Below are 25,360 nucleotides of genomic sequence, written 5' to 3' on the forward strand. Positions count from 1 at the left end.
CAGATAATTTCCCCCCTATGGACTGAAAGGAAACTCAACAAATATGAATACCTCCTGAATGGCTTGGCAGAAAAGCCCTGGCATTTTTCATGGAGTTCCTACATGATGATAGCATTAAATGTGTGGGCGTTCAAGGAGATCAGTCTGCCTGTTGATTTGTAATGAATTTTTCAAAACTTTTTAAAAAATCATTAAAAATCAGTAGGTGGACTGATCTCCTTGAATATTCACACACTTAATGCTATCTTCATGTAGAAACTCCATGTGAAATTTCAGGGGTTTCTGCCCACCCATTTCAGGAGGTAATCATATTTTTTGAGTTAACCATTGATCCATCCCTAAGGGGAAATTATGATTAAATTGGAAATTTGGGCACAGCCTCCTTTAGTGGCGGCCCATCTTCACTGCACACGTTTGCTCAATTGTAGATCCATCCCTGGCCTCCAAACAACCCATCTCACAACTGACCCTTTGCTTGGGCCCTTTCTCTCTCTCTCTCCCCCTTCCTGCCCCCCAGGTCCTGGAGCAGCATGCAGACGGCCGGTGGAAAGGCTGCATCCATGACAACCGGACTGGCAACGACCGAGTCGGCTATTTCCCCTCCAGCCTGGTAGAAGCCATCAGCAAGCGCACAGGCAAATACGCTTTGAGGCATTTCCACACAGCCTTTCCTTTGCATCCTGCAAGCTGCGTTGGCCCCAGGCCAGGAGCGGCTCATCCTAACAAGCGGGGGGGGGGGGGGGGGGAAATGAGGCGCAGCTGCCTTTGATTCCCGGTTGCTCCTCTCTCTCTTATCCCAACCCACCCTAGTATTAACGAGAGCCGCGCTGCCTGCAGGCTGGCCATTTGTCAGGTAGAACTCAGCCTGCACAGCTCTACCTGTGGAATGGCCACTTTTCAGGCCTCATGGCTCGCATTAACACTGAGGGGGAGTGGGCGGGGGAGCAGGGGGAGAAAGAGGAGCAAAGAAGCAGCTGTGCTTCTTTTGGTGCCCCCCCCTCCCCCACTCTTTGGCCCCATCTCAGTTTATAAGGCACGTTCCAGACAGAGTTTTCTCCCTTCCGCAGTGTTGTATGCAGTTTCCCACATTTGGGTAGTCTGTACCAAAGATGTATAAATGCATGAGAGTTCTGTGCTGAAAGCAGCTCCGGATGGATCAGGGGTGGTGAACCTGAGGCCCGCCAGCTGCTGTTGACCTACAACTTCCATCACCCCCAGCAGCAATTTATGGAAGTGGGGGTGGGGCAGGAGTTGCAGCCCTACAACAGCAGGAGGGCCTTGGGTTGGCCGCCCTGGGAGAGATGGCACCCAAACGTCTTGTTGTGGTGAGTTTGTGTAATTCCTGCTCCTCTGGTCCTCCCGGGGAAGGGGAGAATTCCAGCAGGCCTGGAATCCTTCCCACTTTCAAATTGAATCCCCAAAGGACTAGCAACTTGCATTTATCAAGCTCAAACAAGGTTTTCTGTCTGTACCACTGCACTGCACTGGTACATGCACTGCACTGCAGTGTCCATGGAAGTGGCAATCTCATGCATCATGCCCCCCCAGTTGTTACACAATTCATGCAAGTAGACTCTCTTGCTTGGGAGATTTTTGCCTATGTAAGCCATCTGTTGGATCATCTGGACCTAACTCCAGAGAGAGGAGAGCTGGTCTTGTGGTAGCAAGCATGGCTTGTCCCCTTAGCTAAGCAGGGTCTGCCCGGGTTGGATCTGAATGGGAGACTAGAAGTGTGAGCCCTGGAAGAGATTCCCTTTAGGGGATGGAGCCGCTCTGGGAAGAGCATTAAAAGGTTCCAAGTTCTCTCCCTGGCAGCATCTCCAAGATAGGGCTGAGAGAGATTCCTGCCTGCAACCTTGGAGAAGCCACTGCCAGTCTGTGAAGACAATCCTGAGCTAGATGGACCAAGGGTCTGACTCAGTCTATGGCAGTTTCCTATGTTCCTATGACTCTTTGGTGCCTCAGGGCAATGGTGAATGAATTTAATTTTGGCTGCGAGGGGGAATCTAATCCCATTAGCCACTGCTCTGTAAATCTTGGGTGAGCTGCAGCCCTGCAGGAGTTATGCCCTGTCTCGGAGGAGAAGGAGGAGGAGTGTACTAGGGGTTTGCATCGGAAGGCAAATGAAATGGGTGGCGCTCGGGGGAGGTATTCAGGACCCCAAGTCTCCCAAGGCTGGAGGCCTCTGGATGGAAGCATCTCCTCCCTCCGCCTTGTGCAGTGATTTGTTTTTTCAGGGTCCCACCGTGCCTTCTGCCCACTCTTCCTCCTCAATGTCTGTTCAGGTCACAGCAGCAAGAGAGGAGAAGAGCCATTCGTGCAGCCCCCTTTGCTAAGCAGGGGCATTGTGGTTTGCATTTGAATGGGGGACGGCGTGTGTGAGCCCTGTCTGCTGTGAGATATTCTTGGTGGGGCCCTCGCTCCGTGGGGGAGCATCTGCTGGCATGCAGAAGGCCCCAAGGCCCCATCTCCAGGGAGGGCCGGGAGAGAGATTCCTGCCTGCAACCTTGGAGAGCTGCTGCCAGCCAGTGTGGAGGATACTAAGCTAGAGAGACCAAGGGTCTGACTCAGTATATGGCAGCTTCCTATGTGCAAATGGGTGGGGGTGCAAATGTAAGCCATCCCATTAAAACTCAGTTAAATCCCAACGAAACACAGAGACATCATAGTTGGGACCGAGACTTTGCAGCCAGCTGTGAAGGCGGCTCCCATTTCAAAGAGTGGAGAGGAGGCCTCTGGCCTGGGCGTGCCTCCTGCGGGTGGCGGAGCTGAGCAGCCTTCTCCCCCCCCCGCCCCGGGGGTTCCTCCCCCCCCCCCACATCAGGCCGCCTCCTTGCTTCCGGGGCGGAAGGCAGGGGATGCTCTTTCAGAGGGCTGGAGGGGACCCCCCTGGGGGAGGAGGCTCTGTGGGTCCCCCCCTTTCCGGTTCGGGGCAAGGCGTGCTCAGCAGAGGCGGGGGCTGTGAGCTGAGCTGGGCAGCGGGGCCTCTCCCGGAGGGGCCCCGGCCACTCTCTGGGGAAGCGAGGGCACCTGCGAGGCGCACTCCAGCATCGCCCTAGCCTGGCAACAGTCCTGCAGGGCAGGCGCGTATGGCGACACCCGGACTGCAGGCGGGGGGGGGGGGGGCCTCCGGCTGAGCGGCATCCCTGGGGCATCTCCAGCAGGGGCAAGAGCCAAGACCGGTCATCTCCCCTCGTCGGGCAGGGGTGCTGCTGCTGCTGCAGCCGGGGTCCCCAGACGTTGCCTCCAGATGTTGCTGCAGTGCCCCGCCCGTCTCTCCCCCCCCCCAACCACCCGAGGCCCTTGTCCAGGCCCTCCGATCTGGCTGGACTCCAGCTCCCAGTCCAACACCTGCAGCCGGGTCATCGTTCTGCAGGCACCTGCCGCCGCTGCAGAGGCCTCGGGGCTGAGCCCTGGAGCCTCCTCTCGCGCCCTGGCCTGGCCTGGCCTGGCCTCCGCTCCAGCGTGGCTGGCTGGCAGCCCCAATCCCCTGCTCCTCCTCCTCCTCCTCCGCCTTGTCTGGGGTGGGGTGGGGGGCCCATTTCATGTGACCCTCTTGTTGTCTTTCTGTTGCCAGGTCCGTGGGAGGCAGGCCCTTGGCCAGAGCAGTTCCAGGCCATCCCACTCCCGGCTTGCGGGGCCTCCTCCGTGCCTAACAGCCTCTCCTCCTCCTCCTCCCATCAGCACCATTTCCTGCCTCCTCCTCCTCCTCCTCCTCCTCCTCCTCCACCACCCTCCCATCAGCCGCTTTTCAGTTCCTTTGGCTACCGCCGGCTCCCCCACGGTGCTTTGGAAGGGCCTGGCGCCGCTTCAGGTAGTCCCCATTGCTGCCTCAGTTTCCATTTGTGCCCTTTTGGACACCATCGTCAAATCTCATAGGATTGGCTGTGTGGTTTTTTCGGTTTCCTGTTTTCGCTTTGGGCCTCTTGCTTCCCCACCTTTTTGCTTCCGGTGTGCGAGGACGAGTGAGCGGTTGTGGGAGTGCGGTCCTCATCCCGTCACCATCCACGTACTGGTACAGCACTGTCAGTGTCCGGGGAGCTTGGCGGAGTGATGTAGGCCAGAGAGAGGCCCCTGCCCTGAGGAGCTTACACTGCACCCTTTAGTCAGGTATCTGGCGGGATGCAACCAAGAGAAGAGAAAGGGATGGATGTGAGCCAAGGCAACCTTAGGATTCACTTCTGCTGGAGGTGAGGATGGAGGGGTTGAGCCTTCGGGGAAAAGACACAATGGGGATTTCATGATGGGGGCAAGAGAGGTGGCCCCTCGTGTGTTTGGGAGGCCATTTGGGAGGATGCAGAAGGTCCCGGGTTGGATCCCTGGTGGCAGCATCTCCAGGTAGCGCTGGGAGAGACCCCTGAGCCTGAAACCTTGGAGAGCTGCTGCCGGTCAGAGTAGACGAGACTGAGCTCGATGGACCGGGGTCGAGCTCAGCACAAAGCAGCTTCCTATGTGTGGAGAGAGAGAGAGAGTTCCTGGCATAAGGGGCAGGAAGAGGGAGAGGGCAGAGCTTTGAGGAGGGGCCGAGGGCTGCAGCTTAGTGGCAGAGCTCCCCCGTTAAATGGATGAGGAAGCTGGTCATGGGGAAGGCCTCTTTGGAGGGAGCCCCCCCCCGCCGACGTGACAAAGAGGCCCCTTTTCCAGGGGTGGGGAGCTGGTGGGGAGGTCCGAAGAGGGAACATGGTGGGGTGTGACGTGAGCAGTGAGAGAGGCGAGTGATGAGTGCCTGCCTGGCCCCTTCCCTGCCTGCATCCATGGTGGTCGTTGCATCATAGCCCTGCATCCCACCCCCCCTTGCCCTCTTCCTCCCCCCCCACTCCACCACTTCTAGCCACCCCCTTCAGCCTCTGGATTGGAGCCATGCCCGTGGGTGCCGTCAGGGCGGCAGGCATGCCAGCCTCCTGTCGTTTCATCAAGGCTGTGCAGAGGGAAAGGTTTCCTGCTGCTGCTACTGCTGCTGCTGCTTTTTGTCCCAGAGGAAAGCTGCAGCTTGTTCCTTGCTGAGCTAAGCTTGAGGCTATCATGGGGCGCTCACTCATTCCAGCAGCAACGGGGCTGAGGCTTCATGCTGGGCTGACGTCCTGGGCCTTCCCTGTGGCTCGCAGAAGACAGTTGTGGCTATCCTCAGGAGCCGGGGGGGGGGCACCAAAGGAGGCACAGCGGCCTCTGCTTCCTGGGTGGCTCCTCTCTCTCCCACCCAGCCCAGCCCCAGTGCTAATGAGAGCCGCCCTGCCTGCCTGCAGGCCGGCCATTCGCCAGGTAGAGCTCTGCCTCCTTGGGTGCCCCCCTGGCTCCTGAGGACCTGCTGCTTCTGACCAAAGGATGGGAACTCAGTGGAGGCATGTCGTGAGGACCCTCTACAAGGCGACCCCCTCTAGGGCCAGCCCTCACAGCAGTTCTCCGGGGAGAGGAGCCCGGTGGAGCTCTTGGGGCTTGAGGGGGAGAGGTTTGGGGAGGGGGGAGAAGAAGAAGACCCCGACCCCCCCACTTGCTGCTCTCAGCATTCCTTAGGTCTTGGAAGTCACTGAGCTCGGGGCCATTTTGAGACTTGATTTCCATTTTCACTTTTATAAATATACAAACCGATACACTGCTGGGGGGTCAGAACAGCTTCCTTAGTTTTTTGGTGGCCCAGTTTTGCTTCCAGACGGACAAGCCAAGGCCACCCAGTTCAGAAGGGAGGGCGATGAAACACACACGCAGGGTTGATCCGGGTCATAGAATTTCCCATTTATTTTCCCTTGGCATGGAATTTTCTGCCCATCGCCGCCCTGCTCTTGAGGAGAGAGTGCAAGCCTGGCTTCAGGCCCTCGTCCTCACGGGCGCTTGAAACGGGCGGAAGCCGCACAGCAAGGCGTCTGCCGTGCAAGAGGCAGCCAGCTGCAGAGAATGCTGGAGGGGGGGTTTGGGATTTGAAGGCGGGGGGCGTGTGTAGGCTGACTCTCCCCCAAACCCTCCGGCCATGATTTGTTGGGTTTTACTGCTGTGTCTCACGCGGTCTCTCCTTTTGCTGGGGCGGCTGTGGTTGTCTTGGACCTGAAGGTTCCCGGGGCTCCGACGCCAGCCCGTCCCATCTCTCCCCATCGCAAGGCGGATCTGCCACCACGCCGGCCCCCGCCGAAGAGATCTGGGTACTTCGGAAACCCTACGCAGGTACAGGGGGCAGGACCCTCCCATCTGGCCGTCCCTTGCGGGCTGGGGCATGTGCCGTTCTGGCCCATGATTGGCCGACCTCCGAGTGGCTGCCCCATGGCGCAAGATGGCGGCAGGGCACGTGGCCAGTAGAACTAGCTGTGGTGGGGGAGAGCGAGGCCCAGGGAGGCCGCTTGGGGGCCGCAGCCCTCTGTCTGCCAGAACAACCCCTTCCACTTTGACGGGAACAGAAGCGGCCCGTCTCAACAAGCCAAGGGGGCGCTCAGCAGGCACAGCGGACTCTGGTCCCCGGCAGCCCAACCGGGCCAGCTTCTCCCACCCCGCCCCGGGGGAATGAGAGCTGCGTGGGCTTAGAGGTGGTTAGGGTTACCTAACCCTACCGGACCCTACAGCTCCACCTGATGAATGGCCAGCCTGCAGGCAGCACAGCTCTCGTTCATGCGGGGTGGGGCGGGAGAGGGAGGAGCAGTCAGGAGCAGTCAGGCTCCCGGGAACCCCCCCCCCCCGGCTTGTTAGGATGAACCACGGCCAGCCTCTGAGGCTCTTCGGCGGTGGTTGGACTACTACTCCCATCATCCCCAGCTGCAATAAATTGTGGCGGGGGGTGATGGGAGCTGTAGTGCAACAACCTCTGGAGAGGGTCAGGTTGCCCCCGCCCCACTTTACTGGGAAGCTCTGCCCCCCCCAAGTGACTTCTCTCCCCCCGCCGTGCCCCCGCAGGCTTATAACCCCCCTTCCTTTTGCCAGGCGGTGACCGCAGCAGCGTGGGCAGCACTGGCAGCGTGGCCAGTGCTCGGAGCTCGGGGAGCGGCCAGAGCACGGCCAGCGGGAGCCACGCCCTCCACCCGGGTTCGGAAGGCGTCAAGGTGAGCGGAAGCACCGCCTGCTGCTTTGAGTGCCGGGAGAGAGAGCCCAAGAGCATGTGGCCTAGAGGTACCTCTGAGCACGTCCAGAGTGCATGGTTTTCACCAGTGGCTGCACTAGCAGCCCCTTGCAGATCTGGGTGTGGGAGGCAGGATACCTGCCCGCTCGGTAGCCGGGGTGGGGGTGGGGGGCGCTAAGGGAGGGCGGCCTGCCTCTGGTTGCCGGCAGCAGCTCTGGGGGCTGCTCCCTTCCCCCCCCCCTTAAGGAGAGCTGCGCTGCCTGCAGGCTGGCCATTTGCCGAGGCGAGCGGTGGGCATGCGCAACGAATGGCCATGCGCGCACAGCTCTGCCGGGCGAATGGCCAGCCTGCAGGCAGCACGGTTTGGGGCAGGATGGGGGAGAGAGGAGCCACTGGGGCATGTCTATACTGCCCCATATGCAAATCTCTGGGCGGCTTACCACCTCATGCACAACAGTTAAAAAAACATGAACGCAATTAAAACAATTCCAGAGATAGAGGAAACCTCTACAACGTTAAAAGCCTGATTAAACAGGCACGTCCTCAGATTCTGCTTTAAAGCGTCCAGAGACGGGGAGGGTCTGTGCCTCCTTCCCGGAAACTCTGGACTCCCCGGACTTGGAATGCCCGGTCAGACGGCTGCCTCTTGGCCACAGCCAAGTTGCATGTCCTGTGCTGCCGCCTTGTGGCGGTGCCCTGCCTTGGCACGGCTCCCCTTCTGCCAGCTAACTTGGCTGGTGCCCAGAGACTCCTTACATTCCTGGGGAAAGTGGGCCAGGAGGAGGGGGAAACACCCCCCTCCTCAATCCTCCCCCCGCTGGACCGGCTTCTTTTCTACCAGAAGCCTCTTAACTTTTCCACGCCGCCGGTGTGGCTGCGGCTGCGAATGCCAAGCAGGCTGGGCTATTGTGCCACCTGTTCCCTCGCCCCACCCGGGACCGCCACGCACCCAGGAGCGAGCCGGGCCAGTTCCCGGGGCCTTCCCGGTGCCCCTGCCGCCCTGCTCCGTCTGCCCACCAAGTCCTTTCCTAACTGTCTGCTTCTCTCCTCTCCTCCCCCCCCCCCGCCGCCGATTTCTCAGCTGCTGGCAACCGTCCTTTCCCAGAAGGCATCTGTGCAAGAATCCGCCGTGGGCGACGGGCCTGCCAAGGCACTGGAGACGCCCGCAGGTGCGTGGACGCTCTGTGGCGGAGCTGCAGCCTCTGCCCTGCCCGAGCTTTGCTTATCCCCTTGACAGGCGGTGGCTTCTCCTGCGCCCAGCACCTCCGCCGGGGCTAGCCATGACCCTCTCTCTCTGCTGCTGCCATGCCTTCGCTTGCTTCGGTTAGTAGAGAGCAGGGGGGCTGGGGAGGGGAGGGGAGGGGAGGGGAGGGGGTGCCCGCGCGGCCCCCCCCCCGGGAGAGGGACCCCAGCCTGGCTGCTTGGCAGCGCTCCAGGCTCCGCGGAAGGAACAAGCTGGCTGGCGGCTGGCAGAGAGCCCTGGCCTGCCGGCTGCGCTCCCTTCTCCCCGCTCTGGGGCCGGAGGGGCGGGCACCTCTCCCACCTGGCGAGGCTCCTTTGGCCGGGGGCCCCGAGCACGGCTCCCTGCAAGGGGGCCCTCCTGGGCCAAGGGGCACCCCTCCGCCGGGGGCCCCCTCCCTGGCTGCTGTAGGGCCCGGGTGCCTGGAGAGAGGGGGGGTGCTGGGCGGTGGCTCGGGCGGGGGGCGCAGGCGGCGGAGGAAGAGAGTGGCAGATGGTGCTGTTCTGAGCCGGGCTTCTTCTTGGGGGGATGCCGGGAGGGCGGCTTCTCGGGCACGGCTCAGGCTGGCACTTTCCGATGCTCGCTGCTTTCTCCGTGTTGCGGCGGCGGCGGTGGGGAGCCGCCGGCCAGATTTTGGGAGCAGAATCACCCCCCCCAGCCCCCCCCCCCCAGCCTTCACTGAAGAGTGGCAGCCTGGCCCTTCTGCTCGCCTGCGTAGTGCAGCATCTCGCTCAGGGAGCCTCCCCGGAGCTGCTCTGCCAGGAGCTCCCGGCACCTCCAGTTCCCAAGAGGGACGAGGCTTCTGGAGTCCTTTGGGCTGTCGGGGCTGCTGGCCACTCCCTGGGCCCTGGAAGCCCAAAGGAGGCGGCCTGAGGTGTCTCCGGCCTGCTGTGTTGTTTTTAGCCCTGGGATGGCTTCCTTTGCCAGAGGGATGGCTTGCAGGCTGCTTGGTGCTGATGCCTGGATGGGTGTGTGTGTGTGTGTGTGTGTGAGAGAGAGAGAGAGCGAGTGCACACACACACACACACACACACACACACACACACACACACACACACCTCCCTTCAAGGTCACCTTGCCCGCCATGCCGGCCTGGGTCCCCCTCTCTCCTGCCACGGCCCAGGATGCTGCCAGCTCTTCCGTGGCATCTGTGCAGCGCCTCCAGGCCCGCCTCCCCATCCCAGCTGTTCTTGGGATCTTCCTTGGGGTAAAGGGGCCCCGGGACCCCACCTGGGCGGCTGCGTTTTCCTTCCCATATTATGGCTCCACTGACATTCAGAAAGGTCTCCGGAGTGGTTAGGGTAGGGCAGGGCTGTACCTGGCGAATGGCCAGCCTGCAGGCAGTGTGGCTCTTGTTCAGGCGGGGCGGGGCGGGGCGGGGCGGGAGAGCCAGGTGCAATTGGGCTGCTGGGAACCAGAGGTGGCACTTGCCCCCCACCCCACCCCACCCGGCTGCCACTGTTGGTGCTGCTGCTGCTTTCCCCTCAGCAGGAGAGGGGGCGGATCCAGCGGGCCCCGGTCCAGTCCTTGGCATCTCCCGTTGAAAGGGTCCCAGGCAGCAGGGCTTGGGCAGGAGTCTCCCTCTTTGCCTCCACGGCCTTGGGGAGCTGTTGCCAGCCAGAGCAGACTGCGCTGGATCGCTGGCCCGCCTGGGCCGACAGCAGCCTCATGTGCTCAGCCTCCCAGCCACTGCGACATGGGGGCGATCTCTGTGGGAAGCCGTTCTCGGCTTCCGCTCCTGGGGGGCGATCCTCCTGCCCTGCCTGCTGCCCCCCTGGCCCTTGGCTCCAGAGGTGGAGGCACATCTGGGCCCGGAGCGGCATCGGGCCTCCCGTCCCGCTCACGGCTCCTCCTGCCTGCTCTGTGCCAGGTTCTTCCCGGACACCGAGCTTGGGCGGCTCCTCGTACCCGGGTCAGCCCTATGGCGAGCAGCAGCAGCAGCCGCAGCCGCAGCAGTTGAAGAAGGTGGAGCCCATGTCGGAGGGAAAGGCAAGTTTGCGGGACCCCGGAGGTGGGCCGTGGGTGGCAGGGCTGGGACAGAAAGGGACGTGCTCACCCCACTCCTCTCCAGCCGGCCTGCCCTGCGGAGTTCCCTTTGGGGGCGAATCTTTTGGTGCCTCCCAAAGCCCCTGCAGGGCAAACGGTGTCCGGCGAAGGGGGAGGAGATGGGTGGCCCAGGATGGGGACCTGCTTGGAAGGTCTGGTCCCCCCTCTCCCGAGGGCGAAGGGCAGGGGGTGGCGTTTTCGGGAAGGGCTCCAATGCAGGGGCCGGCCAAAAGCTGCTCACCTCTCTCTCCCCCCCCCCACCACTCCTGCCCCCCGCCAGAGCTCGGAGGCTGTGTACCAGTGGCTCTTCAAGTTCCAGCTCCAGCTCTACGCCTCCAACTTCATCAACGCTGGCTACGATCTCCCCACCATCAGCCGGATGACCCCAGAGGTGAGGATGCTGGGGGCGGGCGGGCAGGGGGGCCCTTGGGGGACGTCTCACCCACACTGGCCGAGGTTTCCTGCATGTGGAACATCAGCGCATTGATTGCATGGCTTCTGCGCTTGATTGGGACCGCCGGCAGCTCTGCAAAGGGGGAGGAGGGTGGTCCCTGCCCCCAACGGCTCACAGCTGAAAACTGCCCGATTGCTGCCTGTGTGTGTGTGATGAGCTGCCTTGGGCAGGATTTTCTGCCCGACAGCAGCCTGCAAATGGAAATCTTGGCTCTTATGTTAGGAGCGACACGTCTAGCGTGTGTTTGATCCATTTATTTTTTAAAATCAAGCCAGTCTTTACAGAACATAAGAACAGCCCTGCTCCGGCCTCAGAGGCAAGAGGCTCCTCAATGCCAGTTGCAGGGCATCACTGCAGGAGAGCGGGCCTGGCATCACCTCTTGCCTGTGGGCTCCCCAGAGGCATCTGGTGGGCCACTGTGGGAAACGGGGTGCTGGGCCAGGCAGACTTTGGGCCTGATCCAGTAGGGCTGTTCTTACGTTCTTAGGCTGGCACGGTTGTGATACCTCATTCCTAAATGCCTCTCCTTCCTTTTTATACACACCTTCTCTTCTCCAAGGTGAGCCAAAATGGTCTTTAGCCCCCGCTACATATAAAAGGAGCTGGCACTGGGTAGTGAGCCCTCCCTGGAGTTTCCCCAATGGCTGCTGGGTCTTATAAAGTGCCCTCCTTTGGGATGCGAATGGTGGGGTTCCCAGCCTTGGAGATGATGCTGTCGGTCATCCGACAACATCTGGGGACCCGAGACGAGGAACCTCAGGACAACTGAAGCTCTTCTCTCTCGAAAAGTGGTCTGTTCTCAGCACTCGGCATGTCTCTCTTTCGCATCACCCAGAGGTGCATTTATAAGAACAGCAGTCTGCAGAGAAATGAAAAAGGTTTCTCTCCTGGGGGTGAGATTTCCCCAGACAAAACATGTTCCAGGGCTACACCCCGAGTCTTGTGATGCGAGCAAGAAGCCAAGATCCAGCTGGGTCAATGGCTCCCATCCCGTCCCCTTCCAGACCTTCAGTCGGGAACTCCCGCCTTGACGGGTGGTTCTGCACATCCTTGGTTGGGGGCTTCTGGCTGGCTTTTGGCACCCAGCAGAAGTGGTGGTTCTCTTTGCCCTAGGATCTGACTGCCATTGGGGTCACCAAGCCAGGGCACAGGAAGAAGATCGCCTCGGAGATCAACAGCCTGAACATTCCCGAGTGGCTGCCGGAGTACAAACCGGTAAGTCTCTTCTCCTTCCCACACTTTGGTTTGGTGGGAAGTTAGAGACTGTTGAGCCCTTCAGCCCTGCCAGTACATGGATGGACTGCAATGGGCTGGAATTAAAATGGGGGGTCCTAACAAGGCCAATTCACATGCTGTGTTCACGACACTCGTACGGCGGAAGCACGGTGTACATAGGTACAGTCATTCACATGTTAGGTTGGACACAGGTAATAAGAACATCAGAACGGCCCTGCTGGATCAGGCCCAAGAAGACCCATCTAGTCCAGCATCCTGTTTCCCACAGTGGCCCACCAGATGCCTCTGGGGAGCCCACAGGCACGAGGTCTATGCATGCCCTCTCTCCTGCTGTTGCAACTGGGATTGAGAGGCATCATGAAATTCCGATCTGCACCAAGCATTTGAGGGGGCCTGCATCCAGGTTCGCTCTTAAGAATGAACACCGGTACAGTCATTCACACAAACACACGCAGGAGTGTACCGACATCTGTATGCTTGCACAGCATAACGTTTGAACCGGGCTTTAATATTATTTAATGCCCATTCCCATAACCAAGCCCCTTCAGCAGTTTTTCTTCCTCAGTCTGCTGTGTTCAACACAGTCCTCTTGCAACACTCCTTAAAAGCTTCCTGCTCCTGCCCCGCTTTTGAACACTTGTTCAGTGTGGGATGGAGGGCCCCGAGGGGCAGCAGCTGGCTTGGTGTCCCTGGGCCCATCTGGGAGGGGGTGTATATTTGGGCCAGAGCTTGAGGGGCCGCGGTAGCAACACGGCGAGGCAAAAGGAGGCAGAGGGCCCTTGGGAACTGGCCGTTTCATGCTCCCTTTTTCTCGGAATAGTTAACCTCATCCACACCTGTGAGGCAAGTGCGGTGCCAACTCTTTTGGAGCCTCGCAGCATGCTAGTTTTGGCACATAAAATGGGGGTGATTTTTTGGCAGTTTTCAGAGAGATGGTGGTGTGGGGGAAGGCTGGGATTCTAAAAGGGATAGGAACAGCCAGGACCTTTTTCTTAGAATGGTTAAGCCCGTCCACACCTACGAGGCAAGTGTCATTTCAAATCAAGTCTGAGGAAACATGCTGGGAGGTCACCACGTCGCCTGCGTTTCCTGTCGAAAGCAAGAGAGCAGGAGGAGGCACGGAGTGTGCATGGGGAAGCGGCCCCCTGGGTTCTGGGGGAAAGCCACCCGCCGCAGCCGGAGGCCCCAGTAGATGAGCGGAACCCAGAAGCCTGGCAACTTGAGTGACAGTGTGGTTGGGGCTGTGTGTCTCTCTCTCTCTCTCTCTCCTCTGCCCCCACCCCCAGGCCAACCTGGCTCTCTGGCTCTCCATGATTGGGCTGGCCCAGTACTACAAGGTGCTGGTCGAAAACGGCTACGAGAACATTGACTTCATTACCGACATCACTTGGGAGGATCTGCAGGAGATCGGCATCACCAAGTTGGGTAAGAGGAAACAAAGCCCCAACCCACTGAGGATGCTGGCCGATTCTTTGGTGTGGTGTGCGAGTGTGTTCATGTGCACGCACATGCAGGGGGGAGATGGGGTTCCTACCCAAATAAGATGAAAGCCAATACAGGAAAGCTCACCTTGGCTAGTGTCTGTGAAGTCACATCCACTGATGGCTGATCTGTTGTTCTTCTGGGGAAGGAATAGGCGTGGGGAAGAGGGGTATAGCTTGGTCCGGGCGGGGCGGGGAGCTTTGGTGAAGGGGTGACATTCTTTCTCCTCTTGAAATCATGCCTTCACGTTTCTCCTCTGCCTTTCCAAAAGCAGCCTTAAGTCTTGAGACATCTGCCTGACTTAGAAACTTGAATTGGATGGGATGGAGGGTGTGGGGGAAGGGAGAGGGAGGGGAGCTGATCTCTGAGCTTCAAGGTGGAGGTGCCGTCTTCAGGAATGGCACTGCAGGCAAGCAAGTTGTGTCTGTGCGAAGGGCAGAAATGGCTGCTCCCAGCCCCTTCCCTGGGCACCAGGAGGAAGGCGCTTCCATGGCAGGAGGGCAAGGGGAGGGGGGTCTGGCCCATGTGAATGCTACAGGGGTCGGCCAGCAGGGAGTTTGGGGAAAGCCCCCCCCCCCACGGTGCATTGCATGGTGAGAAATGGGCACCATGACCTGGCCAAGGAAAGGCGCCAAGAAGCAAGATCCAGCTGCCTCTTAACTGGATGAGGCCACAGCCGGGTGGACCGTTGCAGGGTGGAGGCAGCCAAGGCCATGAAAACCCCCTCCTTTGCATTATTGCTCTTTATTGTTTGCTCTGCTGGTTCCCCCCCCCTCTTTTAAGAGAATATATATAAACCTGATTAATAAAAATTAAATTAAAAATAAAATAAAATCTGCTAGTGCCGGCAGGGCAAACGCGGCAACACCGGTGGGGAAAATTCAGCGGGGGAGGTAAGGACACCCTCCCCGCACCTTAAAGCAACCCCCCCCCGGCCGCTCACTGGGAGTGTAGGGAATCAGTTCCATGCACATCCCTACCTAACCCAGCTATAGGCCCCCTCCAGCCTCAGAGGCACGATGCCTCTCAATCCCAGTGGCAGGGGAGAAACAGCAGCAGGAGAGGGACCATCCTGCCCTCCCCTCTTGCCTGTGGGCTCCCCAGGGGCGTCTGGTGGGCCACCATGGGAGACGGGATGCTGGACGAGATAGGCTTACTTGGGCCTGATCCAGCAGGCTGTTCTTCTGCTCTTATTGACTCTGAGCCAAATTGCAAAGATCTGATAGTCATCAGGTATGAAACAGAAGGAAAAGGTTCCCCGGATGGATCGGTAGATGCCACTCATGAGAACCCCCCCCTGCCCGTCCCTCCCCTGGTCACCAGATCAGTAGAAGACCATGAACCTTTGTTCATGTACTGATAAAGATCTTCCCCCCCAAAGTTTGTTCCTTACAAAGAAAAGCATGACTTCACCAAGAAGTCATTCATTCATTCATTCTCTTTTAAGAGTACATATGTTAACTTCCGATCTCATTTTAAGCCATTTTTAAAAAGGCACTGAAGACACATTTATTCACCCAGGCTTTTAAGTAGTTTTATGGTTTACATTTTTAATGCTGGTTTTAAATGTTTTTCATTGTTTAATTGATTTAGTTTTGATTTTAACTGTTAATTGATTTTAATTACTTTTATTTGTTGTAAACCAGCCTGAGCCATTTTTGGAGGAGTGGTAAATAAAAAAAATAAAATAAAAGAAAAGAGAAACTGATGACAGCTGAAACCTTTATGCTTCTAAATTTAAAAACTGATTTTATTATTATTTCTATTTGTTAAAAGCTTGTTTTTTATCCACTTGTGCAGCTGTTGGGCTCTGGTCTGATCCAGTTAACTGCAGTGGTGCTGAGTTGGAAAACTGAAACTGTTCCCAGCAGTGAAGTGTTGCTGCAGTTCCAGTGACGGAGCAGAGTATTTTATTAGCCAGCAAATGAATGGAAACCATAGTCATGGTTGGTGACCCATAGCCTGGTGATTCAAAGGGTTTCAATCCAGAAAGGGCACGTCCTAATTAGCTGGGGGACACAAAGGAGTCGCGGTTGGGGTTGCTCCTCCTTCTTGTGCCCCGCCCAAGAACTGCGCTGCCTGCAGGCCGGCCATCTGTCAGGTAGAGCTGTGCTGTTAACCATGCAGCTCTGCCTGATGAGTGGCCTGCCTGCAGGCAGTGTGGCTCTCAGGCAGGACAGAAGAGAGAGGAGCAAGCGGCTGGAGCTGCTGCCGGGCACCAGAGGCAACTGCGCCTCCTTCAGCGCACACACACACACACAACCCGACTCCTTTGGCTGCTGGTTCCACCGACACTTTGTGCAAGTAGAACCAACTCTGGCCCTCCTGCCGGTTCTTTTAGGGCACCAGAAGAAGCTGATGTTAGCAGTGAAGAAGTTGGCGGAGATCCAGAAGGCCGAGTTCATCAAGTACGAATCGGGGACGCTGAAGAAGAAGCAGTCGCAGGACACGATGGCCATCGAGTCCCCCCAGCAGGAGGTGGCCGAGTGCCAGTCCCCCAAGATGACCACCTTCCAGGGCAGCGAGCTGAGCAGCGAACTGCAGGTGGCCATGACGGGCACTGGGGAGGAGGGGGCGGAGAAGCAGGCCAACCACGTGGGGCACTTCCGGGAAGGGGCGGCCTACCGGCACGCCCCCCGCCTCGCCCATGAGAACAGTCTGAGCGGGAGGGCCAAACACATGAGCAGCTCCCAAGAGCTGCTGGGAGATGGACCCAAAGCCACGAGTTCCGTGATGTCCAAGAGCCAGGAGTACCTGGCGGAGGACGGGAAGGAAGGCCCAGCCACGCTGCCCAAGGAGGTCCGGAGCCTCCGCCACGGCCACAGCATCAAGAGGGCCAGCGTGCCGCCCGTGCCCGGCAAGCCGCGGCAATCCTTCCCCCCAGCTGGAGGGCACTACACCCCCCCGCAGACACCCACCAAGCCCTGCCCGTCCTCCCCACACGCCACGGCAAAGGTGAAACCCACCCCACAGCTGCTGCCACAGTCGGACCGCCCGATGTCGCCTCGTTCACTGCCTCAGTCCCCCACGCACCGCGGTTTTGCCTACGTCATGCCGCAGCCGGTGGAGGGAGACACTCGGGCGGCTGGCCCCTTGGCGCAAGCGGTGCCCGTGCTGCCCGTCTCCGTCCCGGTGCTGTGCCTGCCACCCCAGGGCGCAGATGGCGAAGAGGAGGGCGGCCGGCCAAAGAAGAGGGCTCACAGCCTCAACCGCTACGCCGTATCGGATAGCGAGCAGGAGCGGGACGAGCTGCTGGTGCCGGACGCCGGGCCCTATGCCACGGTACAGCGGCGAGTCGGGCGCAGCCACTCCGTGCGGGCACAGTCAGGTGGCGATAAGAACGTCAACCGCAGCCAGTCCTTTGCCATGCGGCCGAAGAAGAAGGGCCCCCCGCCCCCGCCCCCGAAGCGCTCCAGCTCCGCCATCTCCAGCAGCAACATGGCGGACGACTTCACCAAGGAAGGGGAGGAGGGCCAAGAGCCGTCCCACCAGCAGCAGCAGCAGCGGCGGGCGAGCGACTTTGGCGGCACTGTGGACACGGGCAGCGCTGGGAGCGTCAAGAGCATCGCTGCCATGTTGGAAATGTCGTCCATTGGCGGTGGGCCCCGGGCTCTCGCCATGCAAAAGCCGCCTGGCGCCGGGTACTTGCAGCCTGGCGTTGCGGTGCACCCTGCCAGCCCCGAACACTCCCGCGTGGCTACCGTGCTGGCCACCGTCAAGCACAAGGATGCCATTGGGCCAGACGGCGAGGTGGTGAACCGCAGGCGCACCATCAGTGGCCCGGTCACTGGGCTAGTGGCAGCCGCCCGCCGCGAGCGCTCCGATAGCATCAAGTCCGACACAGCCAAAGATGGCGGCCCTGCGGAGCGGCTGCGGGCCGAGCACGGCGGAGGCTCCCCGCAGAACAGCTCTGGGGAGAACATTCCCTTTGCCGAAGAGGGCAACCTGACCATCAAGCAGCGCCCACGGCAGATGAGCGTGCCCAAGGTGGAAGGCGGGGAGAGCTTGTCGCTTGCCCACCGGCACGGGGACCTTGGTAAGGTGGAGGCCAGCGCCACCCTCAAGCGGAGGATCCGGGCCAAGCAGAGCCAGCAGGACAGCCTCAAGTTCATCCTCACAGAGTCGGACACGGTGAAGAGGCGGCCCAAGTCGAAAGACAAGGAGCAGGAGCCGGCAACGTTGTCGGTCTACCAGAATGGCACCGCCACCGTCAAACGCCGGCCGGCCTCCGAAACGAGTGGCCTGGAGGCTGTGCCCTCGGCCGGCCAGCAGGAGAGGTCTGATTATCCTGCATCCCAGCTCCCTCCGGAACCGGAGCCCAAGAAGCCCATCAAGCCCCCGGTATCTCCCAAGCCGGTCCTGCCCCAGAAAGTCTCGGGGCCCTCTACGCCCACCTCCAGAAAGGCCCCCATCCCTGGCCCTGGAACCCCAGGTAAGTGCGCCTCCTGGCCAGGGAGTGCTGGTGGGCCTGGCTTGGTCAACCGGGAGCCTGTGGGCCCCTTGCGACCGGGGAGCCTCCCAGAGCAGGCCCCGCAGGCCCGGTCTCTTCCCCTCCCCATCCGCTCTCGTTACCGCCCAGGCAGATTTCCTCCCTGCTTCAAGGGGCTGGTGGGTGCTGCCGGGTCTTTATGGCAGCCCACTGCGTGCACGTACCCAGGTGCGCAGATGACGCTGCAGGGGTGACAAAAGGGGTTAGTGGGAACCTTTGTTGGGCTGGCTGACCTCGCCGTCTGAGTCCTCTGGAGTGTGGGAGATTCTACTACCCCAGCCAGGTTTTCTGGGAGGGGGGCAGGTTGCGTGGGGTGGGATGCAGCTCCAGTACCTTCCGTGGCAGCAACCTCGTTGGCTGGCTTGCCAGCGATGGCATCTTCAGGCTGAGAGACAACCGGGAGAGTCGGCAAGTCCCTGCACTGGAGACAGGATCTCCCCCTGGCAAAGCAACTCTTCTCCTCCCTCCCTCCCTCCCTCCCTCTTTTGCAGAGGTGAAGCGGGTCCACGGCACCCCGCCGCCGGTCTCCCCCAAGCCGGCCCCGCCCCCCACGGCGCCCAAGCCCAAGGTCCACACGGCCCTCCAGTCGGCGAGTGCCAGCTCCACGCCTGCTCCGTCCCCGGCCAAGCAGCTGGTCCCCACCATCAAGCCTTCGAGCACGCCCCCCTCGCTCTGCTCCAGCCCTGCCAAGCCCCTCTCGCCGGGAGGGGGCCCCCCTCAGACGGTGCCGGTCAAGCCCCCGCGCTCCTCCATGGCTGGGCCTTCGGTCGAGAGCGTCAGCACGGAGAGCGCGCACCAGAAGCTGGAGGAGACCAGCGCCTCGCTCGCTGCCGCCCTGCAGGCCGTGGAAGAGAAGATCAAGCAGGAGGACGGGCAGGCAGCCGAGTAAGTGGTGGGGAGCTGGGGGGGGGCACCCCAGGGCAAGGAGAAAGGCCTGTCCGGATGGGAGCAGGGCCAGGGCAAGGGGCTTGTCTCCTACCACGGGGCCTTCCGGTAGCCCAAAGGTGAGAGGCCCCTGATGAAAGAGCAAGCTGTCTTCTCTCCAATTAGGGGTTTCTCTGCTTCAAGGAGGACAGGCGGGGGATTGCGAAGGAGTAGCTGCCTTTGCTAACTGAGCAAAGAGACACCTTTTAAAAGTGGTGGATCTCTTACATTAAGCAGGGGGAGAACAGCTGGCCCTACCCGTCCCCAGGACAGCATCCCTGCAGGGGATGTTGCTGGTGTCTACCTTGTGTTTCTTTGTAAGACAGTGAGCCCTTTGGGGACAGGAGACCATCCCCATTTGTGTGTTATTTATTCTTCTATGTAAACTGCTTTGAAAGGTTTTGTTGTTGCAGCAGCAGCAGCAGCATTTGTGGACGCACATGGCTAGAGAGCCATCTCCAAGCCTCGGTGGTTACGGCTGGCGTACTGATCCCATGGGGCTCTCTCTCCCCTCTCTCTTTCTCAGCTCTGCCGCAGAATCCAAGAGCACAGTCAGCATCCTGGACGACATTGGCAGCATGTTTGATGACCTAGCTGACCAACTGGACGCCATGTTGGAATGAGAACTGGAGGACCGACGCACCCAACCTCAGGATCCGTCTGCCATGGGCACCCAAGGGCACAATCATCTCCATGAATCTCTTCCTGCCCCTCCTCCCCTCCATCTTTTGAGGTTTGCACAAAAAGTTAAGATAAGATTACCTCAGGATTGTGCAAAGACAAGCTGAGATGCCTGGGAAAGGCTTTCCTTGGGACCAGTTCTGCGGAAGGGGGGAAGAGAGAAGAGAATTGATCCTGTATTTGGTTCCCCCCCTGCCTGAACGCCTGCTGGCCTTGGGGCATACAAGGTGACTCCCGTTCTCCTCCTCTTCCAAATGAAGCAAAAGGCCAACACGCCTGGTTACGGGCTGGAGGCTTCCGTTGCTGTGGGATGGAAGTGACCTTCAGCCACCCTCCCGGCAAATCTGCTCCACTCGGTCAAACTTGCCTCGTTTTCTCGTTTGATTTGGAAAGTGTTCCCTGTCCGCTCTCCAAAACGACCCCCAGCTGTTACGTTCCCAACCTGTTATGAAAATGTGGCACAAGTTGGTATTAGTCCTCTCTCGTTTTCCGTTTGGGTCGCAGTCTCGTCCTGGTGAAACTCTTGCCTTCCGTGTTGGTATTGTTCCTTGACTGAGCACTGCCGTTTCGCTCCTGTGCCGCGGCCACGGTTCCTGTGCCCGTCTGCCACCATTGGGGAAAGGCTGGGAGAGGCGGGGCGGAGAACGCCCAAGGGCGCCGTCGGCCGGAGGGGCTTTCGGCTAGCTGCATGCTTTGTTTCTTTGTCCTGAAGGTGTTTGTCTTCTCCTGGTGATGATGAAGCTGTGACTGTGAGAAGTTTTTGTTCCGTTAACTGAGTCCCATTTTGACAAATAAGCTCCTTTTCCTGTTTGTTTTGCCTTGGAAAGCACCGTTTCTGGTAAGGGCCCTGCAAAAGCTTTTGGTTCGCTTGCATGATTGGTAGAGTGTTGAAACTTGAAAAGAAAAGAAAAAGGAGAAAGGAAAAAAAGAAGAAGAAAGGGATCTTGGCCGAAATCCATGTAAATAACCCCCTCCTGGTGACTTTTGCAGCCACCCTAGGGCGGGGGGGGAGGTCTAATCTTAATTTTTTTAAAAATATCTATATCTTATATCTATATCTAGGTAAAGGGCAGTTGTGGTTCTGAGCATGAGGGACGGACCTTGCACTTTCTCTTTGCTTCAAGGCACTTGCTTCCAAAGAGTTGGCCACTGACTGGACCATTCAGCCTTCCTTCTCGAGCGTCTAGACTAGGGTGATTGTTTCTGGGAAGATTTGGGGTGTGGGGTGGGTGGGGGTGGGAGCAGCATTCCGTGGGTTCCAGGCAGACATGGGCAATGCAGCCCATAGCCTTTTCTGGCGCTCTTGCTGGTAAAGCCGCCCTGCTGAGCAGGGGCCAGCCGCTGTGCTGTATTCCAGCGGGGGTCTGGCAGAAGGGGGGACCCCACCCCACTCGGTGACACCTCAGCAGTCCTAGAAGGTTCTTCTGCCGCGACGGACCGGGACGGAGAGGTGGACGAGTCTCGGGCTCTGGACTCCCTTCTCAGCTGCCGCCCTTTCCCTTTCCCGAGCCGATCTTGTGCTATGCAACCTGCTTCATCGACGCAGGACGGCTTGCTCGCCAACAGAGGCCTTCTGTGGGCGGATGCGCCCTGCCGAGAGACCTCCCAGATGGTGGGGCTGCCACGTTGCACTGCACAGGCCCCGGGGGGAGGGGGATCTCCCCGCCCCCCAAGTCTGAAATTGGCGTGTCCTAGGCAAGCAGGTCCTCGGGCACCTCAGCTGACTGGAGCGCTGGTTGGAGAGGGGCAGCAGGAGTGGGGCTCAGCCAGTGCTGGACACGGTATCGTGCTGCAGTCCTCGCCGGCTCACTGCACTAGGGGCAAGACCTCAAAGGGGAGGGGCATGGAAGTGGCCCGGGGGTGCCACGGCTGCGCAAGAGGTTTTCAGTGCCGTGGAGGCCGGTCCCGACGAGCTGGGAGGGCGCCGAGGAGGTGCATCTGCCTTGCTTGCTGGCAGCTCCAGTTGCTCCCCTCCCCTCCCCTCCCTCAGTGATAGCTGCACTGCCTGCAGGCTGGCCATTCATCTGGTAGAGTTGTGCGTGTATGCACACAGCTCTACCTGATGAATGGCCAGCCCACCGGCAGTGCAGGGTAAAAGAGAGAGGCGCAACTGGAGCTGCCAAGGTCGTTGTGCCCCCCACTCAAGCTTGCCAAGACAAGCCGCAACTATTTCAGCGTTTCCTGTCTTCAGGCGGTGGGTTGTTGGTGTATTGTGGGCCATCATGGAGGAGGGCACCTCCATGGCCCACGGTGGGCCCCACCTTGTCGCATGAACTAGTGCAGCCACTCCCTCCAGAGGAATACACACCTGGCGGGCAGAGTCTTCTGACCTGGGCTGGCCCTGCGTGGGCATCTCCCACTCTTCTTAAACAAGCACAATCCGGGGGTCCTGCAAACTGGGTTTCCCACCGCCCCATCTTCCAGCTGCAGTCGGCCGACAGTTCTTACAGCCCCACATTTTCTTCCTTTGAGCGGCATTGCTTAGCCGTGAGAAACTGTCACAAGAGAAACCGCTTGTGTTACTCTTGAGGGTGTGATCCATGATCCCTTTGCCCAGAGAGTGGGGGTTGGTGTATACTGGAAGCGGAGCGCGTAGGAGGAGAGTGTGCCCACCGCTCTGGAGCTGACTTGCTGACTATGCACACAGGCCCAAAGATCCCAGGTCCTGGCTGGCTCCCCGATGCCAGCGGCCTCGCATTAAACTCCGTTTTGTTCTGTTCTCTTGAGCATGAAGATCCCTTGGCAGTGGATGTCCTGAGGCCCCAGCGCAAGCACCGATTTCTCATGATCGGCCACCCTCAAGAGGTCTCCCTCCAAGGAGATTCCACAGACCCTCAGAAGGAAAAGCTTGCTCACAATTAGGATGCAGTTCCTGGGGTCTGGGCTGGCTTTCAGTGCAACCGCTCCTTCCCTGCAGCTTGTAGGTGTGCATGCTTCTTTACCGGGGGACGGGGGCGGATGCCTGCGGAACTCCAGGCCTCTTAAAAGTCCCTACAGCTGAGCCCGCTGTCCTCTCAAGCATCACCCCTTTTTCTTTGCCTTCCTTGCCAGCTGTGAGCCCAGGCGGCCACGCAGGAGAGCTGTCTCCTCCTAGCCTTGCCCAGGGTGGCTTCTCCCTGCTCCCAACCTTCCTGGAGCAATGCTGCTGCTCCTTACCCTTTGCCTAATCGACAGCCACCTTGTGGTCTGTGTGTCGCTGCTTTGGGCCTTCCCAGTGGCATTTGGCTCTTGCCCCTCACTGCTTCTTCCCAGCACAGTCACCATCACACCCAGATTCCTTCCCTCCTCGCTCCACGCAGGGCAAGGCAGAGCTCCGTGGGCTGCTCTCCCTTTCCTCACGCTTTCAAGGCCACGTCTCCTTCCAACTCCCACTTGGTAGCCCTTCAGTTGCCGGCGGCAGAAGCCTTCACTCACCATCAGCGGCCCGGAGACGACTTCTTCTTGGTCGCTTTCAGGCGGCGTGTTGGAATGCCATTCCCGAGCATGGAAAAGCCACTCCCATGGCCCACCATTTCTGCTTTCTTCATTGTTTCCACCAGGAGGGGCTTGTCCCAACCAGCTGGAGGTGCTCTGTTTGCTCCTCTCACTCTCCTGCTCTGCCCTGCTGCAGGCTGACCATTCATCAGGTAGAGCTGTGCCATTAACTCCACAGCTCTACCTGATGGATGGTCAGCCTGCAGGCAGTGTGGCAGAGGCGCCAGCGGAGTTCTGGGGAGCAGAGGCAGCTGCGCTTCCTTTAGTGCCTCTCCCCATTCATCTGGACAGTCTGCGCCTACTTCCGCCCCCCATATGCAATAGTCTCCCCCTTCCTGTCTCCCCCACCCCACCCCACCCCATTAAAAATTTTAGAACAAAAATAAATTGGTGTGGGGACGGCCGTAGGCTTGCGTCTCTCCTTGGTTTGGGATGTGGCTCACTGGTGGGCGCCAGCCCCCCAGCTGATCAATGCCTCAGGAAAACCCTTGCTGGGCCTACTTTCCAAGCGAGTTCACTGACCCACGGCGTTCTGGCTCCTGGGTTTTGCTGCAGCCACCCTGTGGAGTCAGCCACAGGGTTGGCTTTTCTCATTCATGCCAATACTGCATTTCCCATGAGGTCCGCCTCTTGCAACAGCTGTGTTTATGAATGTTCTTACACATGTAAACAAAATTAGCGTTTTTCCTTTGGCGGGTGATAAACGGATGAGAAAAATAAGCTATATTAAAAAGTATTAATTTATTGGAAAGAAATTATTTAAGATGGAGTGTCCCCCCTCCCCAAGATAAACTAACAAAAAAAAGGAAAGGACTTTAATATATATTAAAGATTTTAAAATATTATCACTTGTATATTAAACAGTTTTAAAGAGATAAAAATTGAAAGAACTGGAGTTTAGCTTGACTATTAGACTTATAATAAGCTATTTGTCTTGTGGTGAGATCATTTTAAGAGTAGCACAATGTTTAACAAAAGGTACCGTTTCTCTTGTTTCCAGGGTGTGCAAAAATAATCGTTTCTGTTGTTTGAGCTTTTTCGTTTGCCATTTTCTTTTTACACCGTTTTAACAACAACAACAAAAATCAAAGGATGTGCCTTGTTTTATGAATTTCTTTGTTCAATCTTGTCTCCTAGAAGTGTGTGTTCTTTTCTGTAGGTGTTTTTCCTTTTTTAATTTGGGGGTGCGTGCGTTCAAATGCATGTGTGTGAAAGTCATTAACATATGCGCAGCTGTATATTGATGTACAAATGGGAGTCAGTCTGGTTTTAAAATGGCTTTTTAAGTCTGGAATGCAATCCTGTTTACTTCCTTTTGCGCTGTGGGTTTTTTCTTTTTCGAGACTCGGGTGTCAACGTGTGGGTGGGGGCACTCACTCTCGTTTCTTTTCTCTGAGTACAAATAGGTCTGTCTTTGCTGATCTCCAACATGTGTCTGGCACAACTTTGAAATTTCTTAATTAAAAAAAAGAAAAATAAATAAATATAAAAATGACAACATAAAGATACCTGTTGTAAAGAGAAAAAAACAAAATGTATCTTAAAAAAAAATTCCAAGATTCTAATGCTGGATATATACATATTATTATATATATATGATATATTTTTATTATTAAGTTATGGAAACTGTCTTGTATTCCCATTCTGTCAGAGCTATGCATCTTGCAGCCAACCTCTTTTTCTCGCTTCTTGCATCCCACCTGTATTATTATATTAATATTTGATGGCTTTGTGGTCCTGTAAAGAATTTTGCTCCTATTTAAAACAACAACAACCAAGTGTCTGGCTAAAAGTATTTAACGAAATGGGGTGGGGGGGTGGGGGTGGGGAGAGCCCCAGTTGTTGCTTCTCTGCATACTTGACAGTTAACTGTAAAAGAATATTTTTTATGACGGAGGCTAGAAGAAAACATCCCCACCTCAAAGGCAGTTCCGTGAGGCACTGAGCCGCCATGGTGCTGAGGGACTCGACTCCATGCTGCAATCTGCAGTCCGGGCAGGCGCCGCTGCCCATGCTTTTACGGCCATCGGTGCTTAATAAACGTCCGAACTGTCTGGGCCTGCTGAACTCTTGTTTTGGGGCTGGCTGGCTGTTCTGGTGGGCCTGTGTTGGCAGAACGCTGGGCAGACGGGGCCAGGCAGGAGGAGCTGTGCCCCTGCTCTCATCCAACAAAGGGGCTTTGCTACCGGAGAGCTTGGCCTCCTTCCCTTCCCAGGCTTGGATTGCAGAATTGGCCTGTGGGCCTGCTGCTCCCCTCCCACAAACTCTCTCTGGACCAGAGCCTCCCTCTTCACATGT

The 25,360-nt window shown here is 58.2% G+C and overlaps 1 protein-coding gene across 3 annotated transcripts in view; it reads left to right on the forward strand.

The window, feature by feature from the left end:
• The window catches only part of CASKIN1 (CASK interacting protein 1), an 86,225-nt gene extending 61,109 nt beyond the window's left edge, over window positions 1-25,116 (forward strand). The window contains exons 10-21 of one of the 3 annotated variants that reach the window (XM_053276007.1): window positions 518-635; window positions 3,578-3,814; window positions 6,043-6,153; window positions 6,901-7,019; window positions 8,118-8,205; window positions 10,147-10,265; window positions 10,603-10,713; window positions 11,890-11,991; window positions 13,299-13,437; window positions 15,836-17,926; window positions 18,475-18,868; window positions 19,434-25,116. In XM_053276007.1, coding sequence (XP_053131982.1) covers window positions 518-635; window positions 3,578-3,814; window positions 6,043-6,153; window positions 6,901-7,019; window positions 8,118-8,205; window positions 10,147-10,265; window positions 10,603-10,713; window positions 11,890-11,991; window positions 13,299-13,437; window positions 15,836-17,926; window positions 18,475-18,868; window positions 19,434-19,530 — 3,726 coding nt within the window. In that variant the 3' untranslated portion in view covers window positions 19,531-25,116. The remainder of the gene's footprint in view (window positions 1-517; window positions 636-3,577; window positions 3,815-6,042; window positions 6,154-6,900; window positions 7,020-8,117; window positions 8,206-10,146; window positions 10,266-10,602; window positions 10,714-11,889; window positions 11,992-13,298; window positions 13,438-15,835; window positions 17,927-18,474; window positions 18,869-19,433) is intronic. The other 2 variants (XM_053276008.1, XM_053276009.1) reach the window with 2 other exon arrangements.
• Window positions 25,117-25,360: the final 244 nt, after the last annotated feature.

Source organism: Hemicordylus capensis, chromosome 13 (genome assembly GCF_027244095.1).
Source record: "Hemicordylus capensis ecotype Gifberg chromosome 13, rHemCap1.1.pri, whole genome shotgun sequence".
Lineage (NCBI taxonomy): Eukaryota > Metazoa > Chordata > Lepidosauria > Squamata > Cordylidae > Hemicordylus > Hemicordylus capensis.